A 27523-nucleotide genomic window follows, 5' to 3' on the forward strand; every position below is an offset into this window, starting at 1 on the left:
GAGAATTCAGGAAGAAAAAGGCAAAAGGAATTCTAGTTCCTTAAAAATGTGACAGAAATTTCCAGCCTTAAGACATTTTAAAACTTATTTTTCCCTGATATTATCATAATTTTTAATAGCCTCACAGTGTCTTGTGCAGGATAGAAACACTTTCAGAGAAACTAAGCCCTTTTTTCTCTAGAATTGTCTCTCTAACAGCATTCAATTATGTTCTCTTCAATCTAAGGAAAAAACACCTTTATGTCCAGATATTCCAGAAGTATTTGTGATAGTTTTAGACCTGCCTACAGCTCTTTTCTATCTCCTTAGGTGTTTGTGATGACTGATTTACATGGGTTACATGGGAAGGGAATGGTGACAATGATCAGCTCTCCTGTTTTTGGTTTTTTTTTGGTTAGTCCACGTTGCTATCCACAAGGACTTTGCAGATTTTGCCCTTTGAAAATACCATACTAGTCTGTCTTGCCGCTCATTAAAAAAAAAAAAAAATCCTGCAGGAGATAAAGTAAGAATAAATCTTCCTTTTTCTGTGTGTTTTGGTACTTCTCTGAAAGGCATTTTGGTTAACAGCAACAGTCAGGTGCTCTTATCAGTTAGGCCACGCTTGAAGTGCTGGGGCTTGTTCAGGCGGAAGAGTCATGCATGTGAGGAACCCGGAGACTCAGGGCTGGACAGCACTGCAGGAGCTCCTCGTTGTCAGTGGATTTCTGGTGCCCTCTTTGCAATAACAGGGAAGGAGTTTGCCTCCAGGAAGGACTGAAAGCCACCTCCGACTATGTATTTCAAACCTGGAGTTTGTATGCAGGAAACCACAGAAGTCTGAGGCCAGGTTATGTTGATAAATTCAAGTGCTTCTGTGCAGAGGAGACCCCAGGAGTTCAAAAATTCTTTAAGCTTGTGTTTAATTTCCAATACTGTTGACAGGATTTGATCAGATATACAAAGTTCAGCACATTTATTTTTTTTTTAATTCTGTCCAGATATGTCCACACTTGTGCTTTGGACAATTTTGTCCTTAAACACAGGTGTGCCTTGTTCTGAGACTAATTTTGTAACAGAAAATAAGAATAAAACAGCTCTGTATTTCTGAGGTTACCTTTTTCTAACTTCCAGTTAACCATCAATCTCATATATTTGTCTCAGCTAGTGCTTAGTAGTACTATGTTCAGAACTTATAATTTTTCCAACACTTCATTGGTTTTCACCTTCATTTTAATAAAAGGGTAATTTTAATTGCTCACATAATTCTTAGGAGGCAGTGACTTTTTTCATAGCCTTTCAATGATGTCCAATAAGTATTTCTCAGGAAGTTGATTTAATTGACTTAAGGACCATAATGAACAGCCTGCTTTAGTATTGAAATGAAGAGGACAGTTGGAATGATTAAATTTTATGCAGAACTCACATGATTAGAGCTGTCCTGGAAGAGAAGTGCAAAATGAGAACTTTCACTGAGCTGAACATTCTTATTGCCTAGGAAGTGCTCAATTGCACTTTTGCTTCAGGGTACATTGAGCAGAAATTTTCACATCCAAAGCAATATAGGGAATTATATATTTAATAGAATACTAATAAGTTACCTCACTGAAATACCACAGTGTGGCAAGTCAAACACTGCCAAGTATTTTAGAATTATTAAATCTTCCACATAAGACTTTAATATATAATTATTAGGGAAATCAAATTTCAAGCTTTTTTTAATACAAATATTTTACTTCTAGAATTTTAATGATTGCTGCATTATCCTTTATGTGTTTCTGTTAGTACAATTTCCAAAATTATAAGCACTGTTTTATAAGCACTGTTTTTGTGATGTTACTTTTATTCCAGTGTGGCCCAGCTCTTATTCAGTTCTTGATCACTGGCTTTCTTTCTGTGCTGCGTGGGTATTGGTATTTTAAAGTTTCTTTTATGTTCTTTGCCTAGGACATACTTCTTATGTTCATTGATTCTCACTTCACATTTCCTGTCAATCACAGAGGTTTATCTTCATCTATGTGATGTAATATAGCAAATTAACAACTGAATGCTTTGAAATGCAATCAACAATTGAGTGCTTCAAAACAATTGGTGCTTGTGAACAAAAGGTTTACTGTGGCAGGCTAAAAGGAGTCTGAAGTCCTGTGTGAGAAACTTTATTATGTAGCTAAAACAAAGAACACTTCGTTTTTTTTAGCATAAAAATATATTAATTCAGGCATCCAAACTTCTGTTGTAGTAGGCTGCTAAGTAATGTCATACTTTTTCCAGGTATGCCCTTCCTGGGCTGTATCACCAGGATCCACAAAAATTGGTTAAACTTGAGGAGACCTAATTGGTGCAGCAATGCCCTGAAACCATGTCAGAGACCATATGGCACAGTAGCAAGGAGAAAAATTAAGAAATTTTTCAGACATCAACAATCATGTGATACGTCCCTTTACATCTATCCATAAGAAAAGACTGTCTCCAGGTATCAGCACACACATACAGATTATTCTTGAAGATGCTGTGATACTTTGCATATGCTTACAAATACATTTTTTCTAATGTTTCTTCAGCCTTCTGCTAGTTTTTAAACATTGATTTTATGGTGTATTCAGTGCTTTTAAAAATATTCAATGCTCTCAAGGGTATTCATGATATACAGCTAGAATTCCTAGATAATTTTTGGTGTATAAAGGCTATTATTTATAAAGATTTAATTAACGATAAAGAAAAGTCTGGTTTTATCATGTCTTAGTTATTAGCTCCTAATAGGTGTGTGAAGTAATGGGGGTTATTAGGCTGCAACAGTGTTTGTGCCTAGGCATAGACCTCTTATCTATTTGTGCACTGCCTGGTTGTTTGCAAAACAGCAAAGGCTTTAGAACTGCTGAAGAGCTTTAGGCTGTTTTTTGTCCATTCAATATATTATAATTAAAGAATACAGCCACCGCCACCCCCCCCAGACCATATCCACTCTGCTTAGTCTGTAGTCCTGTTACCTCCTAGAAATGTTATATGGATGCTTGGGCAGCACATTATTTAGTGAAATTTGAATTAAATTATAATTCCATAACTGGTGGGGCTTTTTTTCTTTTGAACACAAACAAAACTAACAATCAGTATTTAGCCTAGAGAGGGGGCATTGCAATTACACTATAAAGCAAATAAAATAAGTCTTCTTGATCATCTGAGATTATCAAAAATTATGGGATACAGTTATGAGTATATAGATGTTGAAAACAGCATTCTAATATCAGTTTCATCTTGGGAATTTTTACTAATGATTGGGCTGCTTTGCATATAGTCTCTGGGGCTCCTTGTCTGTAAACAGAGTCTGGTGGGATTTGCTCATTCTCTTCAAAAGTCTTCCATTTCCTTGAGGTCCTGTGCCATAATGCTTATGTAAGCATTGAGAAAAAAATGTTCATGGGGGAGAGAAGAATTAGGATGTCTGAGCTGTGTATTGGGAGGGGAAACATAACCCAGGGTACATATGATGTACAGTTGTTTGAAGATATGCAGCTTTACCCATTTTTCACTACATGGGAGTGAAAAGCAAAGAAAATCTTTCTATAGTGTGTTAGTATTGGGTTTCCAGCATGAAGACAGACCTATGTAAACTGCCATGTTTAGGTGTGTCTTAGTTTGGAGAGACAGGTGTCTGCTAAGGAAGGCAGGAGCCTCCCCTGAAATGGAAAATGCAGATCCCCTCCCTCCGATTTGCTATACATTTTAAATTAAGGGTCTCTCAGGCGAAAATATGGGAGCAGGAATAACAGTTCTTTATTAGAGAAGAAAATAAAAAGATAAAATAAACAATGCAGTAAACTAAAATAACACTGACAGAGTCAGAACATGACCTGAGACCCTGTTGGTCAGGGTGTTGGTAGCAGTCCAGTTGGAATTGTGGCTGCAGTCCTCCAGGTGTGGCTCTGTTGGAGCAGGGACCCTGTAGAAAGGTGTAGTCCTCTTCTGAAAATCCAGTGGAAGAGGCAGCTGTTCCTCTGGGAAATCTAGTGAAGAAAGCCATGCCGGTGTTCCAGAATCTCAAGATTATATCCAGGTAGGAATGCATGGCTCCTCCCTCTGGGTGCAGCATCTCACAATGAGATTCTATAGCTCTTCTCAGTCATGCAGTGACATTCAATAAAGATAAGGAAAACTGCCCACTTAACAGAAAACAACTGCCATACAGATGGCAAATAGAAAACAATTTACTTGGCAATCCAGGACAAGGTGCTTGTATTTTCTTGTACTTTTGGAAGTCTTTCTATGGAATCCTGCGTATGGAAATATTGTGGCCTGTCAGAGACTGTCACAGAGATAAGACATTTGTAAAACTAAGACTGGGGAATAGCTCACAGAGTTTGGTAATAATTTGGCCTAAGTCAGGTTCATCCCTGTCCACTGGATATGGATTGTATTTGTATACTTAAGTAAAATAACATGGTGATATATAATAAAATAAATCTGGGAACTTTCAAGTCTGATGAAGTCGTTCACCATTTTAATGAAATGTTGATTTTATTTTTTCTTAAAAAGTTTTCTGTAAACAATACTGATTTATTTCTTCTGCTTCTTTCCATGGTCTCTTTGGAAACATGATTTTTTGTTTAATGCTGAATGACGTGTCACATTAGAGCTTAGTGATTTGAAACAGCTGAAATAGCTAAAAGAATTAAATGTTATATTGGAGGCAGGTCGTTCTTAATAGCAATGTGATTACAGTTTTCATAGGATTTTTCCTCTTTCAGACAGCATTTCTTCTGCCTGCTTAGAATCATTTCATCTTTCTTTCCTTGAAGACACAGTGGGTACATAAGCATTAACCATTTTGTGTTCAGGCCCTTGGGCTGTTTCCTGATCCAGTGAGGTTATGAAGTACTGCTGAAAATCCAGTGGTCTAAAGGACCAACTGTAAAAAAAACCCAAAACATAAGGTGAGATACTAGTCAACAAAATATGAGTAAGCATTTAGTTTTTCAAATTATGTTTAATCCCTAAGCAGCTCTGAAGGCCAGCCTGCAAATATTACCCATTTTATGTGGAATCTACATTAATGGAACACTTCATTATTTTTGATTTCACAAAATAGGGCCAGTATGATTAAGATTGGCTCAGAAAACTTGGTTCTCCTTCGTTCAGTTATTGTGTGGATGTGAAATATATCTCAAAGTATACATCATATAATAGCATTTTATAACTTTTTTCTGTCTAGATAAAATGAAGTTCAGGGTTGGTCTTTTGGGTATAGCACTTACAAGGTTAAGGATGGATACAGGAGGAGAAGGAAGTTAAGCTTCAAGACAGTCTTAAGAGATTAATTGTACTATGTTAATGTGTGCTAGTTCTGTCTGTAGATGTGATTATCATAAAAAAATTTAAAAAAAATTAACTGGGCTGGAGTTTGTGGGGTTTTTTTCAGTTGTTCTTCTCAGCTACAAATAATTTTAAACATCATTTCTTGCACATTCAGTAAATATGGATAACAGATTAACCTCCTTCCAAGTCATTCATATTTCTAAATTGTAACTTGTTCTTCCCTCTCACATGCTTTTTTTTCTATAGTGTAGCAGTACCAGTTTGTTCCATGTGCCATGACAGTCATGAGATTTCCTTTCCTCCACACCTCTTAAAATGTGGTGTTCAAAATGAATTTATTATTTTAGCTGAACCCTTCCCATTGTTGCTTGAGTAGAGAAGATATACTCTTTTTTTCTTATAGGTAATAGTCCTCCTTATATATCAGTTTTGGTTTTTTTTAAATCCTGGTGATGTCTGCCGTTAAATCATATTCTGTGATCTTTGCCTCACAAGCATTAAGATGGTTGACATTTAGTAATTTTTCTCTGTCCACCAGGCATGATAATTATTCAATCATAGGAAGAATTAAGAGAGGAACTGGAGTGGAAAATGTATACTTTTAATCAGAGAATGACTAATTATTCTGAAGCTGCTTCAGCCAATTCATGTTCTATACTAGTAGTAAATTCATTAAGCCCATGCTTTGAAAACCTGCAAATTGCAGTGAACAGTGTGTGGTCCTTGAGAATCCCTGATTCTCCTGCTGAGCTGGTTTTATTTTATCAACATGTGAATGTGCTGCTGCTGGGTTGCTGGGTTTTCTAAATGTCTTACAACTGAGTCATCCCATAGCTTAGCAGTTGCCTTGCTTACAGCTGCACACCTTGTCCAGTGTTGTTCCATCCCCTTCAGGGGGAGTTTACATCACTTCTCACCTAGAAAGTGTTTGTGGATTTCTTCAGGATATTGTGTCTCCTGGTTGTAAAACATATTGTAACTCAGCTAATAGGATTGCAAAAGGTGGCCATTCACATCTAAATTCTTTAATTACCCTTTCCTGTTTAATGCAGAGATCATAACATCTTGCTGCCAATATAAATTGTATTAGCTACCTGTCCTAAATATATTTGTAAAAGAATGCTGCTGTGCTAAGAAAACATTCTCCAGCTTCCTTCAATTTATCTGTCAAACACTGCTCCTCCAGTGAGTATTGAATCAAAATTTTCAATCTTGCTTCTGTTCCTAATTCTCTTACAGAATTGTTTCATCCTAGACATCTCTGACTTTTTTTTGTGCCTTGACTTTGTCTATTTTACCGTGTTCTTTCCCTGTTATTGCTTTATATTCATATTTAAAAACACAATGTATTTTATATTTTTGAAGCCTGTTTCACTATGTTTTGAATGAAATTACAGTGTCTTAGCCAAAGTCTATTCTTTACTGCATTTTCTATTCCAGTTTTGCACTACAAAAGGTTTTGTTTGTGCCATATAGTTTCTTTCAAAAGTTACTCCTCCTTTGGTCTTCTTGTCTTTCCTGCACATAATATTATCATAATCTTCCAGTCCTTTGGGATACTGCACCAGCTTTCTAAGATGCTTATTATATGGTTTTGAACTTTCAAAACAAAAAATGGTGTGATTTTCTAGGTTTGCTCATTTTTGTATTAATGTACAGATGTCAAAGACATCTGATTAGATTCCTAATGCAGTATCTCAACCCTGACTTGTTTTTTTTTATCCTTCATGTCTCTCAATTCTTATTTATTCTGTCCTATATTCTTTTTCCTATCCATACATAACTAACATGTTTGTGTTCGCATACCCATGTTTCATCTCTAGAATCCTTTTACTAAGCTAGTACAACATTTTTCGTTCCTTATTCCCCTTCAGGTCCCCTAAGGGAAAAAAAAATCATCTTTATGTAATAACTCAGTGAAAAATATCCCCTAAGTGAGGAAGGCAAAGAAGTCCAGATGACACAGTCAGTCACAGATTTATTTACAGAATTTGTTCTATAGAAGTGGAGGTTTTTTCTTATGAGAAGGTTTTCTATAAGGTAATGAATAAAAAGAGTTTGTTAATGGAAAGAGTAAGGTGTTTTTACAAATGTTGGTACTGTGGAAAAAGCTTGCAAACCTTGGCATGGATGAGCATTTGTAGCCGACTTCAGCAATTTGCATAAATAAAGCTTTTGGAGGGGAAATTAAATTGGAAAAGGTTATGGAACAGGATTTGGAAGAAGCTCAAGGCACAGAGACATTGAAGAAGCTTCTGTCCGGTTGCAGAGCAGAAGGGACTCACATGCAGCACCTGTCAGCACTGAGGATAGAAATGACAGCAGCAGTGCTGCTGCTGATCTGGCTGCTCTGTGACGTGACTTCTTGCTGACCTCATTGCCTGTCAATGGTGTTTAACATCTTACCTCACCAGTTTCCAGAAAGGCCCAAAATTGACATCAATGTGAGAGTGACTTCCTATCATATTCAGTGTATGGACATTTTTTAAACACCTTTCTCTCTCAAAACTGGTGTACTTTTTGTAGGTTGGGTATTTATTTTCTTCACTGTCATAGAGCTGTCTATCTTAAAGAGTTCCACTGAGTAATGTGAAGGAGGGATTGCAAATTAGAATGTTTGTTTATAGGCATTGGAAGAAATTACACTTGAGTTCTTCAATCCTCACTCATATAACAGTTATTAGAGATGAGATATCTGTTTTACTCTAAAATAATGTTTTGAGAAGAGGGAAGAAGTCATTGCTTGACATTTTCACTAAGCTTTGCTAATGTGTATGTATAGATATTTCATAATATTGTAGTTCTGTGCTTCTCAACACTGAGGAAAAAAATCCCTGTAGTTTATTTAAAAACCATAATATACACTTTAATTACATATCACATTTTTCTTTGAGTAGCATCAGTGAATATCTTTAGCAAGTACACTTCAGTCACTGAGGTAGATGGCTTTTTGTTGCTGAAACTGAGAACAAATCCTTGACATTCTTGTAGCAACATAAGGATAGCACTGTCACCAACATTAGATTCTTATGCTAGTCTGCCTTTCTCAAATAGGTGTTTGGAAGAGGAGTAAAAGAAACACCAGATATAAAAAAGAAGCTGTGGAGAATAAAAGAGGATAGTTGTCAACATGCCAATGAAAATCTATTTTCAAAATATAGGCTAGAGTAAGCAACTTGTGAGTGACACTGGATGGAAATTGGAAAAGTAAACACAATGAGTCATAAGAATAAAAACATTCAATGGGATGTATTACCATTTAATTTATGTGACCTTTACAGCCTCCTAAGAATCACCTTTACTTTCTATTTGGAGCCATTAATCCATTGGATCCTAATAAATTAATTTGGGACCTCAAGTAACCTTCCTCCTGTTTGTCTAAAATCCTAAACTTCTTGTAACTGCTTGCTTTACTGTAAAGCAAGATATAAATGAAAATAGGACATTTAAAATGTTCAGCATTGCTTCTTCCATGCTGACAGTAGCATTGGGTCAATATGTTTTTTTCTTGCCAGGTGCAGCAAATGATGTTTGTAGCAATATGACAGAGATCCAGTCTGACATAAACTTCTCAGAAGTGAGAAGCTGGATGACACCCTGTAAAAATATCAAGGCAGATTGGATAAAATAGTAATTCTTTATCTACTAGTTAAGTCATGGTATGCATTGGATGGAAATGGATTTGCTTCCCCTGGAGTGATTTTGATAAGAAATGATTGCTATTTCCTATATTGACAAATATAGGAAAGTGTATATATATTGGAAAGTGCAGAAAGTGTCTGAATATATTGTTTTATGTGTACTCTTGTACACATAAAAAAAGCTGTATCTTTATGGATTTATTTCTTAGCCAGCTTTTAGACATTGGTATTAACAGAAGACGGGAGATTCAGATTTTTCTCATGACTTTGTAACCCAAGAATTGTAAGGAGAGTCTATCACATATAGATGTGTCTATCACATTTTTTGATCTTTTATGGTGTTCTCCTCCCTCTAAGTGATTTGAAATCTGGTGATAAGAATGCACAGATCACCTTGTTCTTGATATCCAAAAAGAGTAACTTTATTGAAAATAACTTTCTGTGAGGGAAGAGGAAAAAAATGCATGGATTTTGTGGATTAAACCTGGCAGGGAGTAAGTACCACACAGCTGCTCCGTCACTCCCCCTCCTGTGGGATAAGGGTGAGAAAGGGAAGGGATAAAGTGAGAAAACTCATAAAGACACTTTAATAGAAAAAGCAAAAGCTGCTCACACAAGCAAAGGAAAGGAAGGCAATTAATTCACCATTTCCCATGGGCAGGCAGGTGTTCAGCCATTGCCAGGAAAGCAGGGATCCATCGCATGTGGCAAAGGTGATGTGGGAAGACAGACATTGCTCCTGATGTCATCCACTTCCTTTTTTTCCTCAGATTTATTGCTGAGCATGATGTCAGATGACATGGGACATCCCTCTTTTTAGTAAGGATGGCCTGTCCTGGTTGTGTGCCCTCCCATCTTTCTTGTTTACCCCCAGTCTACTCACTGGAGGGATGGGGCAAGGACCAGAAAAAGGCCTCAACACCAGGCAAGTGCTGCTTAACAAGAAGGAAAACATCCCTGTGGTATCCACACTGTTCCCAACAAAAATCCCAAACACAGCACCATAAAAGATACTGCAAAGAAAATTAATTCTACCATAGACAAAATCGGTACAATGAGAAAATGAATTGAGGGATTCTAGTATGTTATGCACCAAGTGGGATTAAGTGGTGAGTTTTCTTTTTGCCTTAGTTGAATAACATTTTTAAGTATTGATTATTTTACAGAAATACTTTGTGTTTATCCAAACTATTACTTTATAATGACAATAAACTATATGTAAAATATCTCAGGTATATGCTGCATATATCTCTATATATTTCACATTTTGAAAGGGTTTGCCTTCAAATACACAGAATTATCAAATTTCTGTTGTCCTAAGAAGAACAGCTTTTTTTTTTTTTTCCAGATAGTTTTCTTAGGTATCTGGGTGGTACATACATCTTATCATTTCAGTTATGAGGCTGAGATGGAAATATATTTGTAACTGAACAGACACTTTGAGAACATTTCTAATTCTAAGAATTGGAATTAGAGATTATTTTTTTTTTTGCAGTCCTTTTGTGGTTACTTATTTGTGATCTCTACAAGAGAGAATTCACTTGCTGTTCTTGAGATTTGGTAAATTTACAGAAAAACATTTTTGAGAGAAAAATGTGTAGATACTGCTTAGTACAGCATCACTTATTCAGAAATTATATCAAAATATTGCATATAATATAGGACAAGGTAGGAATAAGTCTCTGTAACACTTTACGAAGTCTTAACTGCAAAGATCAATATATCATTAATCACTTGTAATTTCTTTCTATTTAAAAAGAGGACTGTTGTTTAAAAAAACATATAGTTAAATTATCAGCTGTCCATATTTTAGTGAAACAGTCCCTTGTTCTAAAAAAACAGTCTCAAAAACCCAAAACTCAGAGACCAGATGGTAATTGACAGGTGTAAGTTATTCCTATATACTAATTGTATTTCTCTTGTACAATTTTTACTCAGTCATATTAAATACAAATAAACAAGATTTTTTTCGCATAGAAATATGTTTTTAATTCTAATTGAGGTCCAATGGTAATTAAACTATAAACATTTGCTTTACAATTATAAGAGTATTTTATTCATCTTAGATCCAAAAAAAAAAAAAAAAAAGAGAGGTAATTATAAACTGTTGTAAATACTGCATGCATCAATTACTTATTTAAAACCACAGAATTCACAGTACATCAGGTATATTGCTATAAATCATTGAGTTTTACTGGGATAATTGTAATCCTACAGGAATATGCCAGGAAAAATATTGATTTTATAGCTATTTGTAAGAATGTATCATTTTAATTAGGACTGTTTGTTGTTTAACAAAGGAAGTAATTGGATAAACCTATAAAGTATGAATCCATCTTCCCTTTGACCATGACAGCTACTTTGCTATTCTAATATAGTATTCCTAAACTCTCAGACAGCTTCTTGTGATCTTGCTAGCTAAGTGTGACATCATATGCATTGTTTGGATTTTGTTTTCTGGATTTTTGGTTTTGTTGTGGGTGCAGTTGGAGAATGATTGGATCAAAACATCAAGACTCATTGTCACTTTGGATATGGTGTGGACAGGCCAAGACTCTGCCTAGCAGGGCCTCTTGCAGGTTTGTATTTTCAGTTTGGACTAAAAAGAGCTATTAGGGAAAAAATACTTTGGCTTGGTGTTACATGGGATGTGCAGGGCTGGACAGTACTGGTTGAACAGCTAATATTGGTTGCTGTTTTACAAGTGTCCAGCAGCCGTGTAAAAGGAATCTGTTGTGATAGGGGAAAAAAAAATAAAGGAAGAAAGAAAAAAACACAGAAAAAATTAGCAGAGGTTATTGGAGGGGACTTATCAGAGAAACAGAAGCGAGTTTCCTTGAAACACAATATTGAAAAGAATGAGCAATAAAATAGAAATTAATAGCAAAACAAAGTCTTGTTAGTTTTAGCTTGTTTTCTCTTCAGAATATATTTTCTATCTTCATATATTATTCCTGCTAATATATACTTCGCTGAATAAGCATCCCTACAGCTGCAAAATTTTTACATGCACACATACTTACATACACAGAAACAAAACAAATAAGACTCTGTACCCACAACTAGAACCTTTATCAGCTATCCAACCACCTCTCAGATGACACTTAGAATAAAGCCTTTACTGTCTAAAAAGCTCCAGTATTGTAATCCCAATTCCAGAGCCATTCATGGAATTTCCTGACAGAATTCAGATGAAAAAGAAACCAACTAACACTAAAAATCTATACAAAAGTCTAAATTTCTCCATATTCCTCAATTTATTTTTTATTTTGATATTCTGTTATTCCTAGTTCCTGATTATTTTAACAAATAATTACTGACCATTTAATTGCTTGTATGACTCTTTACTTCATTCATCTAGATTTCAGTTTTATCCAAAAGGAGAATTTCTCATTTCTCTTGGCTGAAAAGGATGAAAACTCTCCATCCAATGCTCATTTTAAATAATATGCCAATAAACACTGTAGGTGCTGTATATTACCAGCCAATTGCCAGTTCACTCTATTCCAGTGTTCCAATTCCACTTCTGAAGACTGGTTGGCCAAAACTGTTACGTTTCAAAAAAGTAACATGTTGTCAAGGTAAACCTTACATAAGTTCTCACCTCCAAATCATTGCTTTATGAATAGTAAAACCAAAATCAACCAACCAACCAACCAAAACCAACAACAAACCAAACTAAACCAAAACAAAAAAAAAACCCCAAACAACCAAAACCAAAAAAAGCAAACCAAAAATAGCAGAAAGTTACTTTGAAAACATCTCGGATTAATTCCAACGTCTGGGTAATTTCGCAGGCATTTTTCAGTTTTCTTCCCCTTACAGCTCTTTTAAGTACAAGGTAATCTGTATTTACATGGGATTATTCCTGACTTTCTTAAGTCAAATCACTGTGTCCATTCATTTTCAGTTGTTCTGGAAGATCTCTACTTTCTGAGTTCAATCAAATATAGCTGCACACACACCACTATGGGCTAATCATTCCTTTTAATTTACACGGAGTCAGACTTTTTTGGTTGCTACTTAGTCCCTCTCCTTGCAAAAAGTCATTACTTTGGAATGTCTTCATGCCTTACACCATGGATGTTGCTACTTTATTACTTGCTGCTAAGCAAGATTTAGGTGTAGGAAAGGAGATGCAGGGTGCTGATTCCCTTCCTAATTTTTCTTCTCACTCTCCACTTTATCCTGTTTGTCAGTATAAGCGCTATTAAACTACTGATTCTCCAGACACTGAAACTGTGAAACAAACCTTCAAGCTGCAACCCCTCATGCAGAAGTTGCAAATGTCCTCCTGAGTTTGCCTTATTTCTTGGATGTTTTGAAGAAAAAGGCTGCTTATGCTTACCCACATAACTTCACTTAATACTCCATTGACACACAGGTTTGTTTCTTCATTGGGTGCAGCAAAGCAGATATTTTCCCTATGGACTGAGGAGATTTTGCTTGTTATTCTATTTTGTACTCGCTCATTAGTTCACACTCAATTATGTCAATGTTCTGTTGTGGCATTGGAGCCCCTGGGTGAGCAAGGATAGGTTGGATTCAGTCTACACAGGGACTCCCAGCCAATGTCTTCCAGTTCTCAATGCAGATGTAGTACTGGCCTGAGAGCTGCATGGGCTAAGCCCTCAACCAATCACATGTGTAATTGGGGCTCCTATAAAAGGAACAAACTGAAGGCTGTTTGTCACATGGAGCTTTGGGGTATGTGTGTTGACCCTGTCTCCAACCACTGACCCCACAAAATGTGGATTTTAAACCTAATATTCTATTACTTGAGTTATGCAGCTAAAATAATTTCAGTATATTTATATCTCACCAGAGCATTGCTTTATCCTACAGTTAGGAGCTTACTATTGTTTTCTTGTCTACCACACATTCTCCTTACTGAGAAGGCAAATGATCCCACTTGACTAAGAGTAAATGTATTGCTAGTCATATATTAATGACCTCACCAAGCAGGCTTGGAACGGGGCACACAAGTAGGGGATACAGAATAAAAGCCTCTCAGAAGAAGTTAAATGAAAGACCACTCAGTGTTGTATGCTGAGACTTCAAAAGGTGCAATTTGCCTTCTTGCCTGTGACATAATTTCTCTGCAATCTCAGGTGATCCAGAACGACAGAATAGTATTTTATTATTGTGTTCTGTAGAGTCAATAGAAGAGAGTATATTCCTTTTCTGTATCATAGATGAAGCAGTAGTGAACACCATAAAGATTGCTAGTGTTGCTGTAACTAATGATCCAAGATGTTACAGATGAGGCATAACTCTTTTAATAATGTCAAAATATTTTGCTAGCCTATCTGGATGTATTTGACAAAAATGAAAACCGTAATCCAAAACATTCTTACAGGCAGAGAAACACTTTCTATTTGAAATTGAAAAAAAGGGAGTTTATACAGAAGTTGAAGAAATTTCTCTAATTTAAATTGGATAGCTATCAATTGCAATAATTCTGCAAAGAAAAAATGTATATACATATATATTTGCCACCAATGAAATAGACTGGTATGAACATAGTGTTGTGGAGAATAACAAGAGATATTTAGCTCTCAAGGGAAAGAGACATTTAGTTTGTTTATAACCTGCAGACATACAGAGGTTAAAAGGGAAGGGAGAGAGAATGTGATGCACAGTAAAAAGATAAAATCACTTGAGTTCATTGTTTTTTTCTCCTAGATGAGTTTTGAAGTTCTGTTCAATGTTTATCTTTGAAAGGTGTTTCGTTGGTTACCCTTGAAGATCAGGACAGAAAGATCAGAGAGGAAATAACTGTTTTGAATAAAATCCTTTTAGTGGCAGCTAGATATAGCCCTTACCAATTACCCATGCAAGGTCATTTCCAGTCCAAGTGATTGCTGATTTCCACTCATGTATTTCTCAGAAAAGCACACAGCATAGAGTGTGAAATGTGTAACATTATGTGTGTGTGGGGGGGGCGGGGGGGGGCGGGAAGTAGAATTCAGTGATTTAGTTCTCCAGAGAAGTGTTCTTCTTGGGAAAAGTTTCTCCTGACATTATCACATTATTGATGCAGACCTTACAAGTGTTTTTCAGCACATTGATTTTTTTCCTGAAATAATTTTCAAGTATTTGTTTTTTTCAAGAAGTATTCTATGTCCATGGCGGTTGGACAGGAAAAAGTAGGCATGTCCTTATTTGGCTTTTATCACAAATTTAGTGGCTCTCTTCAGGCTTTCTCTGCAATAGTCCAATATTATTACTGTCTCCTCAGATGCTATGGTCAACACCAAAAATTGACAATATATAGAAGGCCAGCAAACTAACATATATATCTCTGTATAACCATCAAACATGACAGGTGTATCAAAAAATGTTGTACAATACAAATATGTTCTTAAATGTCAAAAGATTTGTCCAGTGAATATTTCTGAAATCCACAGGTTTAACTGACTTTTCCAGCTCAGCTTGGGAGCCCTACAGAATCTATTGCATTGTCCTGCCCTCTTGTACCTTGAAAGCTGAGACACAAACAGAGATTGTATAAAGCATAGAACTATACAGATACTACAGAAGGCATTCAGAACACACTTGATCCAAGTGTGGAACCCAGGGTCAGACTATGCATAATTTAATTTATCTTATCAATGTCTACCTCTCTTTTTATATACAGCAGTGTTAGTATATGTATAAATGATGTTTTCTGAGCATGAAAAGCACTCTTGAATGCCACTGTAACTATAGTACAGATTTACAGTGCACAGAAATATTCTTAAGTGAAAATTTCCTTGCCTCCAAAATTTCTAATTGACCTGTGTCCATCATCAGTTTATCATGTCCATGCTTATATATTCCTTAAGAGTAGATACCCTTTCACAATACCAGTCAAGACACATCCTTTTCATTACTGAGATATGCAAAAAAAGGTAATTTTTTTTATACGATTTGCAGGTTTTTGCATTTAATCCCTCTGAAGAAGTAATTTTGAAAAGTGTCACAGGCAGCCTGCTGTGTAGTGGTTTAAAGTAAGAACCATTTGGGATGAAGGAGCTCTTCTTGCGTACCACATTCAACAGATAGTTTCACATTGCACAGGCAAACAGCAAATATTATATTTCCTGAATTGAAAACACTTCATGATGCTGCAATGTACTGCAGATTGTCTAATGTAAGGCACAAAAGGCTACAGACTGTTATAAACTATGCATGTATCTGTTATATTCTTAAGAGATTTCTTGTCATGGTTTGACATTTGTAACAGCTTATGAACAAGCTTATAAAAGAGGATCCATAATTCTGACTCACTGAAAGGGAAGAAATTTTGATCATTTCCATCCAGCCACAGCAAACAAGTATAATGAATATTTACACTCCTTACAATTTCTTTTTTTTCCCATAATATCAGATCATCATGGTCCAACAAACACCAGTTACCCCATGAGGAGACTTTTGCTTTCCTAGATTAACTGAGAACAATACAAAAAGCCATAGCAGAATTTTAGCATGCTACAATAAATTAATTGAGCACAAGGTGAAACTTCAGGCACTTTAAGAAACATTTATAGGAAAAAAATCCAAATGCATTGCAAATGTACCTTCCCGTCTTTCAAGATTTTATTTTTCTTCCAAATATGAGTTTTATGAAATTTGTCAATAACTGAATGAATTTTGCAATACTTACACTTTTATTCAAATAAGCTTGGGAAATAAAATAATGTATTTCACAAATTTTCTTTAAATTTGATCCTCTTGTTAATTTCAGCTGTGATTTTTCGTGAGAAATGGTTGCTTCCATTTCTTCCTGACTGCTAAGAAAGAATGTAATCCTTCTGCTATCATCTAATTAGCAGGAATGTGACTATCCATGCTGCAGGCACAGGCACTAACACAAGTTTGAGGAGCCACTGTGTAGACATCAATGAACACTTTATTAAATTACACAGTTTTCTAAGCAGGCACAGTCACTCAATGCCCCAATTCTTTACACTTTAGTGAACTGCCTCTGCTCTCTAAAGCTGTAAGGTTTCAGCCTGAGCTGAAGATATAAACTCCTGATGAGATTAGAGTGAGTTTTCAGATATTTGGCACGCTTCTGTGCTTATTCTATTTCCCGAATAAGGCTTAGAGTTTGCTGGCAGGTGAAAGCATTGGATAGCAAAGGCTAGGAGATTTAAAATTCCACCTGCCCTGAAGGAAAAGAATGTCTTTCTCTTAACTGTTCAGCATTATTCATTATAATTCACCCTGCTCAGGCAAATTTCATTACAGGGAGAAGGAATAGTCACCAGGTCTAGATATTCAATGAGCTCTCAGGTTTCATTCTTGGCAAAATTAACATGGAATTTTCTGATATTTTTATTTCCTGAAAAGCCATGGTCTGTCAAAGATGAGATGTAAGGAAAAATAAAAAGAAAATAGGGATAGAGGAAGGGGCGGAAGGAAGGGGAGGGAGGGAGGGAGGGAGGGAGGCGGGAAGGAAGGAAGTGTCAGAAGGAAGGAAGTGTCGGAAGGAAGTGTCGGAAGGAAGTGTCGGAAGGAAGGAAGGAAGTGTCGGAAGGAAGGAAGTGTCGGAAGGAAGTGTCGGAAGGAAGGAAGGAAGGAAGTGTCGGAAGGAAGGAAGTGTCGGAAGGAAGGAAGTGTCGGAAGGAAGTGTCGGAAGGAAGGAAGGAAGTGTCGGAAGGAAGGAAGTGTCGGAAGGAAGTGTCGGAAGGAAGGAAGGAAGTGTCGGAAGGAAGGAAGGAAGTGTCGGAAGGAAGTGTCGGAAGTGGCGGAAGTGGCGGAAGTGGCGGAAGGAAGGAAGGAAGTGTCGGAAGGAAGTGTCGGAAGGAAGTGTCGGAAGGAAGTGTCGGAAGGAAGTGTCGGAAGGAAGGAAGGAAGGAAGGAAGGAAGGAAGGAAGGAAGGAAGGAAGGAAGGAAGGAAGGAAGGAAGGAAGGAAGGAAGGAAGGAAGGAAGGAAGGAAGGAAGGAAGGAAGGAAGGAAGGAAGTGTCGGAAGGAAGGAAGTGTCGGAAGGAAGGAAGTGTCGGAAGGAAGGAAGGAAGTGTCGGAAGGAAGTGTCGGAAGGAAGGAAGGAAGGAAGGAAGGAAGGAAGGAAGGAAGGAAGGAAGGAAGGAAGGAAGGAAGGAAGGAAGGAAGGAAGGAAGGAAGGAAGGAAGGAAGGAAGGAAGGAAGGAAGGAAGGAAGGAAGGAAGGAAGGAAGGAAGGAAGGAAGGAAGGAAGGAAGGAAGGAAGGAAGGAAGGAAGGAAGGAAGGAAGGAAGGAAGGAAGTGGCGGAAGGAAGGAAGGAAGGAAGTGGCGGAAGGAAGTGGCGGAAGGAAGTGGCGGAAGGAAGGAAGGAAGTGGCGGAAGGAAGGAAGGAAGGAAGGAAGTGGCGGAAGGAAGGAAGTGGCGGAAGGAAGGAAGTGGCGGAAGGAAGGAAGTGGCGGAAGGAAGTGGCGGAAGGAAGTGGCGGAAGGAAGGAAGGAAGTGGCGGAAGGAAGTGGCGGAAGGAAGTGGCGGAAGGAAGTGGCGGAAGGAAGGAAGGAAGTGGCGGAAGGAAGGAAGGAAGGAAGGAAGGAAGGAAGGAAGGAAGGAAGGAAGGAAGGAAGGAAGGAAGGAAGGAAGGAAGGAAGGAAGGAAGGAAGGAAGGAAGGAAGGAAGGAAGGAAGGAAGGAAGGAAGGAAGGAAGGAAGGAAGGAAGGAAGGAAGGAAGGAAGTGGCGGAAGGAAGGAAGTGGCGGAAGGAAGTGGCGGAAGGAAGTGGCGGAAGGAAGTGGCGGAAGGAAGTGGCGGAAGGAAGTGGCGGAAGGAAGGAAGGAAGGAAGGAAGGAAGGAAGGAAGGAAGGAAGGAAGGAAGGAAGGAAGGAAGGAAGGAAGGAAGGAAGGAAGGAAGGAAGGAAGGAAGGAAGGAAGGAAGGAAGGAAGGAAGGAAGGAAGGAAGGAAGGAAGGAAGGAAGGAAGGAAGGAAGGAAGGAAGGAAGTGGCGGAAGGAAGTGGCGGAAGGAAGTGGCGGAAGGAAGGAAGGAAGTGGCGGAAGGAAGTGGCGGAAGGAAGTGGCGGAAGGAAGTGGCGGAAGGAAGTGGCGGAAGGAAGTGGCGGAAGGAAGGAAGGAAGGAAGGAAGGAAGGAAGGAAGGAAGGAAGGAAGGAAGGAAGGAAGGAAGGAAGGAAGGAAGGAAGGAAGGAAGGAAGGAAGGAAGGAAGGAAGGAAGGAAGGAAGGAAGGAAGGAAGGAAGGAAGGAAGGATCAAATACTAAAAAGCTGTAACTGCTTTGGGATTTCAGTTAGGTTTTATAATATATGAAGCAGAGGACTACCCTCTTTGTAAAAGAAAAATCTCTACTAATAGTAAATATGGATGTTTTAGAAGACAGCATGGCTATAGGTTAAACACAAAGAAGATAATTATTTAGGAAGATACACATGAGATGAATTGGAGGAAGAAAGAGATAAATTCACTATCGGGGAGAGTATAGCAGAAAATTTATGGGCTAAATACAACTACAAATTCTTATGTAGGGAAATTCAGAAGACTAGCAGGACCTTCTCTAAACCATGTGTCTAGGACTGTATCATTTGATGTGGAAAAGCATGTTATGCTGGCTGGCAAGCAAGAGAATTTCAGTTGCTCTCAACCCACAAAAACAAATCTAAAGCCACTTTAGAGATTAAATCAGATAAATGGAAAAGGATGTAGTTGATCTGGAATGAACAATCCATATTCATATAGGAGAATAGGGTGACCAGTGGTTGCAGTGGTCACTGGTAGCAGTGGCACCAGACATAGAAAGATATAATGAAAAGGAATAACGGCATGGAAAAAGAAAGGATAGAATTCAATGGGATGAAACGTGAAAATATCTTGAGAAATACTCTGGTCATACCAGCTGGAGGCAGCCCATTCCAGAAAGCAGTTTGCTCAGACTGTCCTTCAAATCCTTCAGTCACATCTCATTCCATCTGCCAGCTATCCCTGCAAATATATAGGAAGCTTTAGTTAACACGTAACCTAAATCACCATGGCTGTGAATGAAGTAAATTGCTTAGACTATCAGTGGTGGTCATTGAAAATAATTTCTTAATTTCAAGAAGTGGTTCTAAAAACTACAACCATAGCCCTTTCTTCCTTTTGTTTTCTTTCTGTAGACTGGGTAGCTAGGTGTTGTTGTTCTTTCCTTAGAAATAATTTTTTTTCCTTGGTATTTTGTTACTAGCCTGATGTCTAATAATTTGCATGTTATAAATAATTACATGTGTGCTCAAAACTAAATGCTGAATTTACAATGGGGCTGAGTGGAGAGGAAGGACTATTTCATACTTCTTAAAAATAATATTCCTGTCCACATATCTTCTTTCCCATTTTCTTTTTCTTCTTTTTGAAGACAAGTGATAAAAAATCCACTATATGGAAATTGCTCAAAACCATTATACTTCTTATGCATTATATTCTCCAGAACTGTGCCTGGGTAGTTGTTGGGAGGACAGGGTTAAAAGCAGAAGAATGGCAAGGGGGGATGGTAGAATCTCTCAGGTGACCTTGCTTAGGGGAATGCCAAGGTCTGGAGAATAACAATGCAGGAAACGTCACATACTACACCTACTGCTGATGATGTCTGTCGGTGGTGTGAGAGATTTGGAGGCAGTCTCACAGACCTGCTTGAGCTCCCTGCTTTGGGAGAGATCAAAGCAAAGATCATAAAAGCCACAGATGAGATCAGAGCATAGTGGTAAACTACATGTGCGCAGGGCCCTGAGAAATGTGTGTAAACAGCAGGGCCGCTGTCCATCAGGGTGGACTGAGCCTGATGGTGCCTGCATTCCCTCCTGGCTCTCTCTGCCCAGTGTTGCTTCAGGATCCTCTGGTTAACGAGTAACGAAATTATTTTGCTCTTTTCATTTCAGACATGGGTTTGTGGTTGTTCTGGCTGCCTGCCTGTGTCAACTCAACACAGTAGTTGATTGTTATGCTGTGCAACCTCTTATGATCTTTCCACTTTTTTGCTACATCCTGCAAATTTCAGATAGTGGCTTTATTTTTTTTTAAATACTTTGATTTTCTATCTTTAATTCAGCAGGGAGGGCTTATATACTCTATAAATTTACTAAATTAACTGTATACTTCTTCATCCTTATCATGTAGCCGAGTACTGAGTAGCTGCCCCATGAAACTTAACTCAGTATATGGAATGAGATAGGAAAGAGTCATGTAACAGGGAGAGCAGAGTGCCACATGTAATAAAATGCAGTGGGTACCTCACAATTTACAGCAGTTATAAAGATTCAAATAACGTTTGCATGTTCACAAGTCACCCACCATTTAGTCACTGCTGCCTGTATAACTTCTCCCCCAAAGCTTTATTGACAGTGGTAGATTTAACTATCTATGTAGAAAACTGCTATAATAGTGCGGCACTCTCAATGTCTTACTGTCAGAAAAGTTATATTCACTGTATGTGGAGAGCTAAGATTTATTATTAGCTGTTGTTATCCAGATAACCTAATTAACACAAAAAAATCCTCATTCATAAACAGTTAAAATTGTTATGCAAAATAACTTAGTAATACCTTCTGCCTTTTCTCTGGTCTTCTGCTCACTCTTCCAATGTCCCACTCTGTCTTATGCCTAAGGGTTCCACTCTTCTGTGAGAAGACAAGGGAGAAGTTTTGATGAGGCACCCAGAGGTTTTTAGAGGGTGGAGGACTATATTCTTCACAGGAGGGGAACTGGGAAGAGTGGGTTTCAATACCTTTTTCCTCTTCAGTTTAACATCAGCTTGGAGTTATCTTTTCCATGTTTTGGATTTTTCTTCACTTAACTATAGTTGTGGATATCCAATTACTGAACTACCAGTGGAACATAGATTGCATCCTTAACCTTCCACTTTGAATTTAGTATAGTGCATGTTTACTTGTTTTGGTTTTTTTTAATAGCTAGAGTTTTTAGTACATAAATATACTTTAAAAAAAGACATAAGGCATGCTTATATATAATCTCCCGTAGCCCAAAAAATCGGCTTCACTAGCAAAAGTTGTAAAGTTCAGTGTTTCCTTTTCCTTTGTTTTCTCTGCTCGTTTTTCAGTACCTTTCTCCCCAAAACACTCCTTTGAATGAAGTAGTTTTGAGGATTAGGAAATATTATTAGTATTAAAAATTATAATAACTTATCCCTGAAATGGTAGTTGTTGGGGTTTTTTTGTGTAGTATTGGACTATGTATATTCAACTCAAATTCCTAAGCAGATTAATGGTTACAGGACTTCATAAACAAGACTGAATTATAAGGTTCAAAGGTATAACTGACTACTTTGCAAATTCCTGTTGTAATTCAATAATTTGAAGTGTGGTCACTGTGGTGTGCAAGGGTTCTGCTAGAAGCTATGAAATAAGCAGCTTATTGACAATTTACCAATTATCTTCTTATTTCAGAATCAAGCAATTAAATTATGAATTACTTCAGTTGAGTTCATTGGGATATAATACATAAAGTAATGAACATAAATCTATAATACAAGGAATGATGAGATTAGAATCCATTATGAATTGATCATTTGACGGACCTAATTTGTCTGTTTCAAATACTCTTAAAATTCTTTATAAAAATGTATAGTCTTCCCTTAAGGGATATCTAACACCAATGGGTTGCACATACAGAAAATTTGCTGTGTTTTGAGTTACAGGCTGTTGCAAAGCTGTCTTTTTAAACTGCTTGCTTCATCACACTATGCTCTAAAGCATTAGAATTTCTGATTTTTATAGAGATGGCAAATAAATGAACACAACTAAATTACGTGAGCTGAAGGCTCTTTGTGAGGCTCAGTGAAAATACAGCTTTTTTTGCACTTAGCTGTCCTGTTACTTCTATTTTTACTAGCTTGTTAAATAGTCCCTATTACTTCAAATCTTAGCCAGAGGTTTGAATTTCATTTCTGACACCACAAGCCAGGAACCAGAGTTCTAATGAAATAGAGGCACCTTAGCAAGTTGCCTAAGTCAAGGAAGAACCAAAATGTAGCAGTGGCACCAGACATTATGGAATTGTGGCTCATGGCTGATGGCCACAGGAACTTTGGCACTAGGCTGAAGGCTGGAGGAACTATGATACAAGGTCTGGCAACCGTGTTGGTAACTCTCTACCAGTGGCTGGAGAGTGCCCAAAAATTTGGTGAAGTAAGACAGAAAGTAAGAAAAGTTTCTCACTGTGGCTCTGTATAAGAATAGCACTGTTGGCATCAGCTCTGCAGAGCAAGTGCAAAACAAGAACAAAATATGCTCTGCTTGCTTCCAGTATAATAAAATTAAATATTATTCTCCTCATGAGATTCCAACACAATTTAATCTAATTTTTCAGAAAGCATCTTCTGTTCCAAAAATTTCTTTCTTTTGTACAAACATAGCAAAAAGGATTGAAAGACAAGATGAGAGCTGTGAGTGGCTCCCAGCTGAAAAAGAAATGGGGAAACAGGATATTGCATAAATATCTTTCCTTAAACAAGCTTTTTGAAATGTCACATAATTAAAACTCAGTTCAAGTTTGACCAAGGTCAAATACAGAACAAAATTCTTAAATGGTAGGTATCCCAAGTAAAATTTTTATTGTTCAAATTTGCTCCTCAGAAGAGAAATTTACTAAAATTTCTTTATTAAAAAAATAAACACAGTCTTTTGATCTGTATTAAATTTTCTATTTTAAATTTGGTTCTGCTGAATTCCAGAAGGAACTATATATGAATACCAAAAAACAGACAAAACTAGGACAGAACTTAATCTAGAAATGAACTCCCTAGTGTAAAAGTTCTGTCTCCTGAACCAGTAAGTGGAACTTGGACACATGCATCAGTTAAAAGCATTCAAGGCCCATCTTATACAGATGTTAAGTCTTATGAGTTTCAAATGGCATCAAGTATGTTTTAGTATTGGAGGGAGGGGTTGAAGGAATGAGAAGCAATATATAGTGTTTTTTAAATTTTGTAGAATTTGAAAATCACATGAATACATTTTGAGCAGCATTAAAACATTTTTTTCTAAGTTCTGAGAGATATAGAAGTGATCAACCTATGGAAAGTACTGCCTAATGGTTTTTAAACCGTTACCTGAAAGCTAATGATGATAGAAATTGTTCCAAGAAAACTCATTAGAAATAGTACAAATCCACAAACCTGTATAAACAAGATCACAGTTGGGAACAATGTTCTTCTGTAGTAATTTACTGTAATTTAGAAGGATATAACACAAAAATATGGGAATTACACGGGAGGATATTACACAGATTGGACATATCTGATAGATTTTAAAAGCTGTAATTTTTTTTCCTTTTTTTCTTTTCTATTGTGACAGAAATTCTAGAAGTGATCATCTGGAAAAAGAGGTAGAGAGAGATTTGTTGAGAAAGATTGGTGAAACAATTTAATTTAAAACTATTTAAAGCTATTTTAAACTCTTTAAATTCTTTTAAAGATAAATACTTTAAGCCAGCAAAGTTATTTAAACTCTTCTGAGTTCTCAAACCCTCCCCTAAGTTAAATTTTTTTTTCAAAAGTTTGACAGTTTTCCATCTTGTTTTCCAGGGAATTAACAAGAAACAACAAAACAACCACACAAACAACGAACAAAACCCCTAAACACCAAAAAAGCAAACAGATGGAAAATGTTTCTTCCTCCATTCACTCTTCCAGCACAGAATCCAGATATGCAATCTAATACAGAACTCAGATTTCTGTTTACTTTCTGTAGCTATGGATTAAAAGGTTTCCTTCATCTAATTGTCTTCAAATTTTACCTTTATACAATGCCTTTTATTAGTTTAGTCTGTTTTTTTCTTTTTCGCTAGCTCATTTTTAAAGGTAAATGTTATTACTTTAGAGTAGACTACTATCAAGCTCATCACATTTAAAGCAAGAAACTGAACTCAAACAGGGCTCTCAAAGGAGAGAAAAGTCCTTGCTGGTATGTACATCCATTAAGCAGCTGTGCTTGCCAAGTACATTAGCTACTTTTGTGAGTTTAACAAATTTCATCTGAGCTTTCATTCTGCTGACCTAATTTAACAAGAAGGAAATTCAATAACAACCCCTAATATTGAAGCATTATTTCCCAAGAGGCATTTAACAACACTTCTACATCAAATAATAATGTGTGGATAATGGAATATATATACTGAGGGCAACAAGAAAGTGAAAAAAGGGAAAAAAAGAAAGGAAACACTCCCCTCCCACACACACACACACACACACACACACAAAAAGAGTGAGAGAAGAAAATTCTGTATACCCTTTTCAAAAACCCACTAGTTTTCAAAATTTTAGGGAAATTGAGAGAGAGAATTTCAACTTTGAATTTTTTAAGGTCTTTGAAAAAAAAATTTCTAATTATCGTGGAATAAATCATTGCCCTCTTCTCTCCCTTAGTATACTTTTGTCTTAAAAGAACGCAAGTATGAGTTATGGTAAATTATTTCCAAGGTGGAGGACCTCCAGTTTGTACATGCTGATATAATTCAACATATGTAGCATATTCATCATTAGTAACTTATATTAGAAACTATTGTTCTGTGTATTAATCAAAGTTCACAAATGAGGTAAATGTCAAAATTTTAGGAGAAAGGGAAAAGGGGTAAACAAAACTATACATAACTTGGTGTTTGCTTTGACCTATGGAAATGTGTATCTGTGAGTTACTGAGAACAAGGCTGGGGCCAAAATCCTTAACAGCAGTGGCTTTGAGAAGTTGTTTGGACTTCCAAATGCTGGCAGAGAGAGAAGAATGTTCTCCTGAGTGAATATAACTTGAAGACAATAACTGGTTCCTGAAAAATATCTGTTCGGTTGTTAACATGCCTGCCCACAGACACACAGGTTTTAAACTATATCACTATATTTCATAGTGTACCCACTTTAAAAATCCTGACATTTTATTATAAGCTCTTTTAATCAACAGAAGTTTACTGGAAATAGTTTGAGTAACACATCAATATCAAACTGAAATACAGGAAGAATTTCTGAAATGTTTATATAGCTCCTCTTTGAAAAATAAAAATATTTAAGATAATAGTGAAATATAGTGTAAATTATATTTATAGTGTAAAGTTATTGAAAGAAGAGCACATCGCTGACCTATTAAAATCAGCAAAGAGGAGAAAAAAGAACCCAAGCTGGCTACTATTTGAGTTTTTTGCCACTTGTGAAAGAATATTCAACCATCATTGTTTTTTATGGGTATGTTAGGAAGAATAGCAAAACCACCCTGATTAATGTTTGCAGAAACTACACCCTATTAAGATGACAAGTCAAAGGTTATTATTGTTTACTGTAGGAAACAATTACAAAATGGTCTCACTAACAAAAACTGCCATTCTTTAAATGCTGGTATAGAAGTAAAGTGAAAAGAACTTGACTGAATTTCTCTTGCTGAAAGAACATCTCATGATTTTGTTAGATGAAGGAAGAAATAAAATAAAGCAAAGTGAAAAAACAAAAGTGGAGACAAAAAAAGGGTCTGTTGGGAGAGGCTTGCCTTCTCCCTGCAATATCATTTCCTACAATGAGATTAAATTCAGTATTTCAGGATAGCTGGAAAGCAGGCAGTCATATTTTTAAAAATGTTTCCTACATTTTAACGCTGAGCTCGTATCACTCTATATTGCAAGACCATCTCAAGAACTTTTTCTGTTAAAAAGTTTCCTTTGTACCATGTTGTAGTTCTTCTGATGCATATGATATTTCCTTTTACCATTTAAAATGCCCTGGAGAACTGGTGTTTTACCATTTGTAATTTCCAGAACTACTTTGTGTTAGAGTTTCATGTCTCTTGATACTAAGATTAATAAAACACTGAAATTCTTGTAAATGAAATTGGGTGGAAAACATTTGAAGCAAAGACAGCAGTATTTAATGTGTAAGTTTCAGCAATATTTATCCACCAGTCCAAATAAAGAACACTCTTAGAAGTTTTGAATTTTTTTTAAATGGCACTCTTACTTTTTTTAAGGAAGTATTCTTACAGCAGCTACCTGATAGATTCAGCGTTCCCCCTACATGGATAACCTTTATATTTCTGACCAGATTGCTTTCTGTGCCATCATGTTTTGTATGTGAAGGGTACAGTAGCAGTGGTGTTGGACGCTAAGGGGTGAATGCATTTCAACTTACATTGTCTCTTCTCTGTTTACTTTCAGGATTTGGTTACTGTATACAGTTCAGAGATGAGCTGCTGGAAGCTGCTTGGCTGCATCAGAAACTAGATACATAAAAAAACAAGCTAGGAAAAGCAGGACTTCACGCTCCACTGCCGACCGGCTTGAAGAGCATCAGCAGTGGAGAACTATGACAATACAGCAAGTCCTATTACTTCTGCTGCTCTGGATGTGGCTGCCACATCCCTGCCATACAGAAATGCTCTTCAGAAGGACTCCTGATCTCAGACCCAGAAGCTTTGGTGGACGTGCTTTAGGGAATGATGGGAAAACAATTCACCGCCAGAAGCGAGGCTGGATGTGGAACCAGTTTTTTCTTTTAGAGGAATACACAGGATCTGATTATCAGTATGTAGGCAAGGTAGGTTTCTCATAAGGTTTTCTGTATAATTTTCAAGCACTTTTATCTTTCCACAGCCTTACTTTCTATGTTTTATTCTAATGTGTAAGAAGCATATTTCCAA

At 36.9% G+C, this 27523-nt stretch overlaps 1 protein-coding gene across 3 annotated transcripts in view; it reads left to right on the top strand.

Moving 5' to 3' along the window:
* CDH10 (cadherin 10) overlaps window positions 1–27523 on the top strand; it is a 94995-nt gene that overhangs the window by 13325 nt on the left and 54147 nt on the right. For all 3 annotated transcript variants that reach the window (XM_063162393.1, XM_063162385.1, XM_063162402.1), the window contains exon 2: window positions 27042–27420. In XM_063162393.1, coding sequence (XP_063018463.1) covers window positions 27190–27420 — 231 coding nt within the window. In that variant the 5' untranslated portion in view covers window positions 27042–27189. The remainder of the gene's footprint in view (window positions 1–27041; window positions 27421–27523) is intronic.

Source organism: Melospiza melodia, chromosome 1 (assembly GCF_035770615.1).
Source record: "Melospiza melodia melodia isolate bMelMel2 chromosome 1, bMelMel2.pri, whole genome shotgun sequence".
Classification (NCBI taxonomy): Eukaryota; Metazoa; Chordata; class Aves; order Passeriformes; family Passerellidae; genus Melospiza; species Melospiza melodia.